The sequence below is a fragment of the Saccostrea echinata genome, unplaced genomic scaffold (genome assembly GCF_033153115.1).
Source record: "Saccostrea echinata isolate AGI-Se365-2 ecotype Australia unplaced genomic scaffold, CSIRO_AGI_Sech_v1 ptg000029l, whole genome shotgun sequence".
Lineage (NCBI taxonomy): Eukaryota > Metazoa > Mollusca > Bivalvia > Ostreida > Ostreidae > Saccostrea > Saccostrea echinata.
Window position 1 is genome coordinate 20,498,114 of NW_026889778.1, and position 11,247 is coordinate 20,509,360.

An 11,247-nucleotide genomic window follows, 5' to 3' on the forward strand; every position below is an offset into this window, starting at 1 on the left:
ATAACATTAGAAAAAAAAGTTCAAATTTTTTTGACAAGTAAGAAAATGGGTAATCGCCAAAACGTTAGGGAAGAGAAATGGTGAGTGGTTAAGTACAACTATTATTCAGGAGCAAATGTGGTAGGGGATGAGTATAGTACATAATCTTTTTTCAACAAATACATATTTATTCTCTGTAGAGTTAAAAAGAAACATGTTATATGTCCAATATTCTCCTAAATCGAAGACTAATTTTCGATTCATTTTGCTTGATATAAATCCTAAATAAATAATCTTCACAAGCAACAGCTGAAGTGCTAACAAATAGATTTGTTCTTAATTCAATACTGATCAACGCAGTTTGGACCCCCAACACACTTGTATTCTAGATGTAATTTGCTTCTGATGCCTGTGATACGTATATATCAAGTGCTTTCAAATGATCCGTATACGGGATTTTCATATTGGTAATGCTTATACGAGTACACACGCTGCATACAACTGCTCTTTTAACAGGATGTCGCTGTGGTATCATGTCATGCAGCGTTTTTCCAAATAAATCCCATTCTGCTGGTAAATAAAAAACAAGAAACAAGAACTACTCGTGTTTTATATGAAAAGATCACAATTTTCCACCGAATTTTGTCATTTTTTGAGCGTCCGATTTTTCATTCTCGACACCGTTCGAATTTGTCAAAGTATTTGCAAAACATGGTGTTATACCGGTAATAGTTTAAAGAATTTAATCTTTGATGAGCTTTTTTTAAAGATACTAAGATACACAGCTAGGAACATAGGATGCAATTTTTAGTTGGGGGGGGGGGGGACCTAACAGATACAGAAAAGTTTAGACCCGTAGCAATGGTTTCAATAAGGAGGGGGGGGGGCAACCTAAAAAAACTAATAAGCTGTCCAAATCCTGGATTTGCCAGGCTCGACATAACAGCAACAAAAAGTGTGGGGGATGGGGCAACCAGCATGCATCTATAGGAAAAATACTAAACTCAGAAAAAAGTTGGGGGACCCCCCCCCCAGCTCCCGCGTTCTACGGGCCTGAAGCAGACATTCTTGATGGGACACAACCGCAAATTAGCTCTGTTTTCTAATATGTATCATATTTTCATGTACTGGTAATATTATCGAGGTGGACAACAACTGTAAAATAGCTCGATTTTCTAAAGTAATTTATTATTATATACATTGAAAAAATTATGGGGGCACGCCCCTCCTCAGATTCCTACCGAATTAATATCTTCTTCAGCACGAATTCCTCATACAATGTAAGTCTGCCAGCGATCTTTTTTAATCAGGCGAAACAACTTCATACCTGAGCAGTTTTTCAATTATGATATAGATGTACATGTATTTTTAAAATTTCCTTTTTAAAAATAAAGTTTAAACTTTTGACATAACAGTTGTAACTGCGGTTGTTTATATTATGACGGTTTATCAGTGTAACAATACGTCAAAAGAAAAAAAAATAATCATGCAGTTGACACTTTTTCAGTTGCTCCGTATCTTTTCGTGATACTGTTGTGGTCTCAATGTGATGATAAATTAACGCTTTCTAACGCTCTCGATTTTCGAACATTAAAAAAATCGCAAAAAAGTTTTCAATCTGTGACTTCAGTTTGTTGTACTGAAGAGTTTTAAAAAAATGGCTTACTCATTGTGACGTCATAATCAAATGTGCACAAGAAAGTCGCCCAAATCATATAAATTGCGTACTCAGTTTTAACGACGTCAGCAAACCCGCGACCTACGTTAAGGTCAAGATCTAGTAAATGAGTTTAGACTGTCTTTTTTGTGCTAGACCCATTATGACGTTATAATTGATTTAAACTTCCTTTTTCCCGTACTTTACGGCTATAACAGAATTATGTAGAAAATGACACATTTTCATGGAAATCAAGTTGAAATCAAAAATGTCAAAATGTCAAAATGTCAAAAGTAACCCCGATACCTATATTCAATTTAATATTATTTTAAAGAAGAGGTCAAAAAGATATGAAAAACCGTTTTCTGAGAGACTGTAGGCAATATGGATACATTTCCTTTGACTGAGATGGAGAAAACTCCTATTTTTATACCTGGTTTTCTTCATTTTTCATTGAAAAGGGCAGTATTAAATAGGTTTTTCGTTGAGTTTATCTAAAAATTATGTCCCGATACACCTAAATTTATTTAGCTATAATTGTAAGTTATATTTACAGTACTTTCTTTCGTTTGTAAGGAATTTATTGTACAGAGAGGCGTGGAAGTCGAGTCGCGCAGCGACGAGACTGTCACGCCCCTCTGTACAATAAATTCCTTACAAACGAAAGAAAGTGTCTGTAAATGTCTTGTGTCATGGTCATTTGCATAGTCACTCCTTCAGCACCAAACTGCGCGCGACATTACGTCATAGGCCTAGGTCCATCGTAAGTGTACAGGGTGTTCAAACAAAGCAGAAAGTATGAAAGAGATGGTTGCATCGAAAAATCAAGCAATGTTAAACGAGTGTGCAATTGCATTTGATGGATTAATTTAAGGAGGATGAGTATTTCAAAAACCATAACAAATACAGGCACAATACTGGAAACCTTGATCCGCCCGCACTATGACCCGCTGCATTACTGTTACTATGGATACGCTTGCATGTCCTGAGGAAATCGAGTCAAGTACTCTAGCCACAGGTATCAAAATTATGGTATGTAGTGTGAAATAGTCCAAATTACATGTATATATACGAACATGTATCAGTTTGCATGTAACTCAAAGAAATCAGAAAACAGTTGATATTAAGGGAATCAAGCTGTGCGTTTTCAATATTGGTAGATTTCAATTATCTGTTTTAATTTGAATACATGTATTTCGTGAAATTCTGTGTATTTTTAAAATTTTTGTTTAAAATAGTTAACTAATGAGTTTACATGTATTAACTATTAATCCTCTTGAAAATGGTTTTCACGTACATGCATTTTCAGATTGAAGGGGGGGGGGGTTGAATTATGTGAGGTTTCTCATTTTTCCTCTGGATAGGTTTTATATGCTTACAGAAATTGAAGAAAAAATATTCAAAAAGTATTGAGTTCTTTTGGAAGTTATTGTACAGTATATTGGAAGTTATTGTACGGCTAAGCTCCGCCCCCTAGAAGTTATAGTACGTTGGAATTCAGCCGAAGGTTTTCTATCTGATTTAAAGTATGGCTAACATCAAAAGAAAAAGTACCGCACCATGACACAATAGATCATTCAAGGAATTTGTTTCTCAAATTTGAGAAATCTGTAGGCACTCTTCATTTACTAGATCTTGACCTTAAGGTAAGTTTGATTGCAAGATTAATTTATTTTTGAGTCCTCAGAGCCCTTTCCGGCCCAAATCGAGATAAATTAAATGCTCATTACTCATATCTATCATATTTTTGTTTCTGTGGCCAAAATGTGAATAAAATTGTCTAAATTTGGTAACTTAAAGGTTATTCCGCCCGCTCAGTTATCATGCGCGAACAATGCCGACCGGGCAATGCTAAAATCTTAAGCTCACACATGTAATTTAATCCGTTCAAACGCACTTATGACTACTCTGATATCGCATGCTATTTTTAAAAGTTATGATATTCTTAAAATAATTGGTAAATATTTAATATTTTGTTTGGCACATGTCTAGTTACATGTACCATTGTCCAAACAAATATCGCCGGTGATCCGTGTAACACTTAACAATTCAAATGTCTAAAATGATTTAGACTTTTAGAATATTTATATATTCAGTTCAAATATCTTAAATTAATAAATTCAAAAACTCAAATTGAATTCTGTTTTGAAATTTGATATTTAAGTTCAAAAACCTAAATTCTAATAAATATTTGAGAATATATTACACTTAAATCCACATCACATGTCATATCAGCCCTACCTTATAGCAACAAAAAGTGTTGAGGGAACATCTATAGAAGAATACTATACTCAGAAAAAGGTGTCCCCCCCCTCCGCGTTCTACGGGCCTGAGATGAGAATATTCAATAAATCCTTTCTTCCCAATACTCTTAGCAATTTGTTTTAATACAAGGGAGGCAACTACCATTAAAACTTTTAAAAAAAATTGTCAAGCAAATACCCTGGTATATTGTAAAACCTCAAAAGCATTTTTCATTTATAAATATAATTCTCACAATGTTGAAACATAATTGTATTTTAAACTCCGACTTATTCTTTGTAATTTAATATCCAGTCCAAATTGCACGTGTGGACTATTAAGAAGATTTTTTTTAAATAAGCAACAGGAAGACACTCTCTGATGAATAATTTATTATAATTTCGTAAGTTGTACATTATATTTGTGCATTTGATGCTGGAGGGAGGGGGATTGGTTCATTCTCTAATCAACAAAATGTGTGATCTTTCAAAGTTATTCAAGCTTTTTAAACGAATTTGGTAGATTCTCTATATACAGAATTATATTTTGCATATAATTTTGCATATAATTTTCCCCCAGTTTTTGACAATACTAATGTATTTGTTACAGCTAGATCGAATAATTGTACATATATGTACATGTATGTACTTGAATTATATCTGACAATTTTATAAAGTTTCGTATGAGAAGACTATATCTAAGTTATAAAACTTGTGTCTTATCCTTTTGACTTTGTCAATCACCAAAGGGAAAAAAATTAAATTAGTTGAAAAATAAGATAAAAGCAAACAAATTTTTTAAACCACAAATTAAGAGAAAAAACTGACATAGCCAAAGTTCGGAAATAATTAATTTTGTACAAACACTGTGCTCTAAAAACAAGTAAAACTGAATATTCATTAGAGCAATAAAAGGATTGTCTGACGGGGTCAGTTCACCTTGAAGAAAATAACGTAAATTACTAAGGAAAACACACTGCATATATACTTATATTGCTTATTGATCATTTTTGTTTATATATATATATAATTACATGGTCTAGTTCTGGTATTTTGCAAAAATAATTCTACCATGTTTTGTTTGCTTTTAGCAATAACCGTACCCCGAATTAATGGTTTGATAAAAGGAAAGTTAGCTGTATATAGACGGATTATATGAGAATAGGGGATATACATTTTTAAAAAACAAAACAAAACAAAACAAACAAACAAAATCCTCCGTTTTCTAAAAAATAGAATTTTCTTGCATGGTAAGAAAGTCCAATAATTAACCATAACAGTCCAATAATATTTAGCTTAACCAGTCCAATACTTTTTACTAACACTTTACGCACAATCCAATATTTAACCAAACCAGTTATTTTTTTCTATTTTTTTTTTTTACTACAGTCCAATATTTTACCATAAAATAATAATTGGAAAATCAGAAACGTCGGATTTACCTATAGATAGAATGTTTTTTTTTTTTTTTTTTTTTTTTTTTTTTCTCAGAGATGCTTTGAATAAAGAAAATTCGTCACTTTGTCTGAAATGTGTGTCTAATTTCAGAATTTCCCTCTGACGCGCCATAAGTCGAAATTTGGATGTATAAACTCCATTCTAAAAACGTCTTCAATCAATGAATATGTAACATCATATACAATCATTCCAATAAATATATAATATATTTATATTTCATATATTTAGAATATAAATATTTTAAGTCCAAAAAAATTCAACATCATTGTCTGATTCCATGGTGATTACCAATGAATAAAAAAATATATATTAAAGTGAACGAAGGACATTTTGTGTGCACATCCATGCACGTACGTGCGCGTGTGATGAGTGAAATGACTGATTTACTTGATATGGTCATAACTTTATATTTTTTGATGAAATGCTTTGAAACTCAAAATATAAAGATATATTTAGTGGTCTAGACCGGATCTCTGCATGGTCAAATTAGCATGGACTCAAGCGCGTGGCAAAGACATGTATACACGTGTGCTGAAATCTGATTGGCTAATACTTTATAGGCTGTATCTCTCGTACTATTCAATAAAATACTTTGAAATGTAAGACATTGGTATATATTGTACAGCACTGTAAGAATATATATGTGAGGAATCAAGGAAATTCGAAATCACGTACATGCACGTGTACTTAAATCTGATTGGCTCATGCTCATTTGCTATTCTGCAGGTCCGTAGGTCCCTGTCCCTCTGGGATATATGATACAAAAAGCATTTTCATAGTGGTTAAGATTAGATAGACTTGTTAATAATAGATATATAAAAATGGGACAAAATATCTTATCTTCGTATACTAAATGTTCTTCAAAAACCAAGAGAGGCCAATATGAGAGGGAATTAGATGGGATACTTATAGTTCACTTCTCAAGCACTATATAATAATTCTCTTAAGTTTACATGGCGATGGTGACAGTATGGGTGCAAGTACAGGCAAGCAAATATGTCTACTTTAAGATTTGATACAGAGTACAAGACTAATTAATTTGTTGATCCCTAAACATCCTATTTCTTTTGTTTTGGGGCAACATATCTTTATCTTTCAGTTTATATAATACATGTACTTTTATTTTAAACTTCTATGCTATGGATCCTTTCAGTATTGTTTTATACCCAGGTGACCGTAAAGGCTCTTGGACCTCTTGTTTCACATCTAAGTTTTTTAAATTATTATTTTTATAACTTCTTCTTGCTTTAGCATTCTTTAACAGTGTTATCTATATATGATTTTTTTAATACCTTCCATATGCCCAAATTTGTGATTGTATTGAGAACATTTCAACAGACCAAATATACTGGCCTAAGGGTGTTACATTGATGACATAATACCGGTAAACCAAGCTTATATTTGGGATGTACACTGTAGGCTGGAAACAGAGTGTTTTAGTTTGAAAATGAAAAGGTGAAGAACGAACAGTGATCGATTAAAAAAAATGGTTTCAATGGTTTTCGAAAATTTTCAATGCTCTTCGGCTGACAATATTTTTCGAGGGGTGAACATTTGAAATGTTACCCTTAACTACATGCAGTATTTATCATATTATTTATTTTATTATATTATTGTGAATTATTTATGAAAATATACGTTTAAAAGTGAATTGTTCGCGCATAAATTCTGCGCAGACAACATTTTTTAGGAATATCAGTACCGGGTATCACCCATCGCCAAGCAATGTTGACTGTTGCTACGTTCCATCACTCTGGAGGGCTTGGTTTCATCATTCAGAAGGTAATAGTATATTTTAACAAAATGATTCTTCGACGAATCCGATTCAACTAATTCTCATCACAGAATGTAAGTTAACCTGAACTCTGTGACCAAAACCCATCTGATCTGTTAATTGCTGTGCCCATCAGCACTCGTGTTTGAGCATACTTTTCACATTTTCACTTTGATTGATGACTGGTTCTTTTTCAGTTGTAAATAAGTCTACAAGTGGCTCATTATAAACCTCTTTCACAAACTAAAAATTGAGCAATATCAAATAAATGATTTAATTTCCCTTGAATATTTTAACTTTTCTATTACGGTTGACCTACCCTTTAATCCTTACATTTTTCGATAAGAACTCGTACTTTTTAAATTTCGGGCGCTGTAGTTAAGTCTAAAATATTACTTTTTTTTTTTTTGCCTAAAAACATATTATAAACTATAATGCTATTTGCTTTTATTATTTTTTGCATACAAATGACAGAAACTCAGGAATCAAAGACTTTATACCCACTGATGTGTGTATGAGTTTGGTGTATGTGCGGAGTATGACCGCTGGTATTAGTTGTCCAAAACTTGTTTCCCTTTTTCATTGGAACTACCAGGTGTGCCGTTGTGGTCTGATAGTCCGCTGATTGGCCATGGATGGCCGAATAAACTAGAATTTTGCCATCTACTACTCCTCCAATATAAGCAATAGCCCCCTTCTTTGTCATGTATGTCCAACTGAAAAAATATATCCCGTCCACTGGTGCTGTGAATATACCAGTACTAGGACTATATCCATTTCCAACATTGCTAATCACTTCGTCGTATTTGATAATTTCTTTTTCTGAGAGCCTGCTGATTGCCTTCGTAAGTTTAGCCTGGAAAGCGACGGGAACACCTGCAAAAGTTATATCAAAGGTGTCAAATTGTACAAGAAAAAATGAAACTGTTCTTTTTTTTGGCATACTTTTTATTTAAATTGACCTTCTTGCAGATTTCTGATTTCAGACTTTCCAGCTTTTTTGAAATATGGATATATGGATAACATTAAGAAGTTTTGGGGCTAATTTAGGGCTTAATTTAGGAATTTTATAACTAAATTAGGGCAGATAGATTTAGAGATTAAAATGGACTTTCAAATTTGATGACAAAAGGAAACTCGCAAAGAATACTTAAATAATAAGATGGGCGTCTTGACATTGTCAACTGCCTTTAAGTGCATAATCTGAATGAGAACTGCAAACCACATAGACACATTTAGACATATTTTGTTTGAATGCTTTTTTTCAAAATTGCTAAAGAAGAAATTAAATATATTTAAAAACGGAGAGGATTGACATGATGATGAATAGATTTTTAAAAGGATTTTTTTCCTTGCATTCAGCACTCTTAAGGAATTTCAGCAAACTAAAAAAAAAGTAGGAATTTTAGGGCCCCACTGGCCAGTCTGTGATTCTTACCAGCCTGGGTAAATTAACTTGGTAATCTTAAACGTACAATTTATAATTTTGTATCAGTGTGATAAATAAATAATGATATTTTTACTATAACCTATGATTGTGCTGAATTTTGAATACGTTACTTAAATAAAGATAATTACATTTACAGTACAACAAATAAGAATGATAACTATACATGTACATGTAAAGGTACATGTACGTAGTTTGTTATATCCGAAACCAAAAAATGAAATAAAAACAACAAAATATAATTAACGAAAAAGAACCCAATGCACACACACACACACATATACGTGTATGACGTGCCGACTGAACACCTTAACTTCCCACATGCAAATGGACACTTCTTGTAAAAGGGAGTTAGAGGCGAAGAAATGTTATCTGTTTGACTAAAAATAACAACTAAACATAGAATCAGACTTAATATGTATCGAAAAAGGTTTATTTCATTCCTTGATTTTTCACATACCAAATGAACACTTAACTGATACACAACCAATTGAACACTTTCATTTACACACTATCAACTGAACACTTCTAAAGCACACAGTCAACTGAGCACTTCTGACACACACTGTCATCTAAACACGTATAATACACACAGCCAACTAAGCACATTTAGCACACACACAGTCAACTTAACACCACTGATACACACGATCAACTGAGCACGTCTGACACACACTGTCATCTAAACACATATAATGCACACAGTCAACTAAGCACGTTCAACACACACAGCCAACTATAATCACTTCTTAAAGACATGCATGGTTACCTGTGCACCTCCAACACACAGCCAACTAACCACACGTGACACACACAATCAATTAACCATATCTGATACACGCAGTCAACTAATTAAAAACATCTTAAGTATACGATTAACAATACCATCTCCAGAGTCATCCGTGTGGCGCAGTGCAGGTTAGAGCGTCCTCTCTAGAGTCGCGAAGTAAGGAGTTGATCCTTACGTCGCGGGTTAGAATCCCACTGTGGGACCTGGAGACCGGTCCTTCGGATGAGACCGTATAAACCGAGGTCCCGTGTCGCAGTAGGTGCTGGCACGAAAAGATTCCTCACTGCTAAATTACCGTAAGTGTCGAGTACAGGACAAAATTTGCAACTCTCCACCGGCAAGTGGTGACGTTTCCATATAAGTGAAAAAATCTCGGGAGAGACGTTAAACAACATACAAACAAACAAACAAACCATCTCCAGATAAAAAAAAAAATTAACAAGATAGAAATATTACGTCGATCTGCCCCGTAAACATAGTCAGGTATACATATTCTTTATAGACAAAATTTAGCACATCCCGGAATTCATGATCACCGATCATCCGAATCGTACAAAAAAGTACCCACTCAGGTGTTTGGTTTTTCATGGTGAGAACACTTACATTGGAAAACGTTTAATTTTGTCAGTTGAAGCACAATGATATCAATAGAAATGAATCTTTTTTTTTTAATTTACTTTGAAAAAGTCCATTAATTTATTTTATTCTGAATTTTAGCACAGCCAAGAAATGTAAGGACATTGGCAAGGTTCCTGGTTATTGTATAGAATTTTTCAAGAACTTTCGAGTAGGTTTAAATGTACTAAATAGGCTATATTCTGGATCGTTTTACCTACCAATCCAGCATTCTTTTTTAGATTTTGTCAAATTAGTGTTTTTACAATTCTTAGTGCATTTCCTATGTAAAATGTTGATAAAAGGGACCTACATAATTTTTCACCATAATAATTCTTTAAAACACATTTATTTCATACAGTTTTTGTATTATAGACATTATTGTAACTTCATTTCCTATGACTTCTAGATATTTTGGTTGAAAATGTATATGTAGATACAAGACATGGATATCCCGGCACCGATCATCATTTTTGAGTTGCGTCCCTTAACAGCTAAAATTGGTCAAGAGACTGGTTGATTGTTTTTATCATGTAATTGACTGAATTGATTGAAACACATTGTCGTAAAAATATTGGCATGGATTTATCTTTAACTTTTATTCGTAATTACTAAATGCTGATTCCTTCACACGACCTAAGAACTGTTCTCAGTCGGCATGGTCGACCTACCTGTCAGCATATGTCACATCTTTGCCCTTCCCAGCATACTGAGCATAACTATGGTAAATGACGACCTTTTTGCTCTTTGTCCCTGAATACAATGTACAACAAAGCCATTACTACTTTTCTTTCTTGCTGTATAGATGATTCTACCCGTTGAAGGAAGTACACGTGCTTTTGTTTACCTCTATAACATACGCTTTATTGGTTTTCACCGCTTAGAGAATTCTACACGGGAGATCACTCTCAATCACTATTTTACAAGTGAAAAAACCCATGTATTAAACCTTTTTTCTCCGGAAAACCCTGACTTGCCAATGTCCTTAAGTAACAATATAGATATATTAGGAGACGTTCTACTTTCCAATTTTTCCGTTTGCACAACTTTCATTCATCGTGAGTTCAACGTCTGTTCACCATGAGCTCATAATGCGCTCATTTCACAGTTTTGCGTTCAGCGTTCACCAATTAACCGCTTGCGTTAACTGTTCACAAAGCATTGTTTTGAATATATTTTATTGAGTACACAAAAGGATAGGAAACAAGTTCTTAAAACTAACTAGTTATTTTCCTTATATATTACAATATTTCATGCAAATTAAAGAAAAATAATACAATTGATACA

The 11,247-nt window shown here is 33.4% G+C and overlaps 1 protein-coding gene across 1 annotated transcript; it reads right to left on the reverse strand.

Annotated features, from left to right (window-relative positions):
- Positions 1 to 7,240: 7,240 nt before the first annotated feature.
- On the reverse strand, positions 7,241 to 9,127 carry LOC133195079 (complement C1q subcomponent subunit B-like). The gene is made up of 3 exons (XM_061330956.1): positions 9,064 to 9,127; positions 7,701 to 7,984; positions 7,241 to 7,351 (listed from the first exon to the last, which is right to left on the reverse strand). Exons 1-3 carry the CDS (start codon positions 9,125 to 9,127, stop codon positions 7,241 to 7,243), a joined length of 459 nt encoding a protein of 152 aa, XP_061186940.1.
- Positions 9,128 to 11,247: the final 2,120 nt, after the last annotated feature.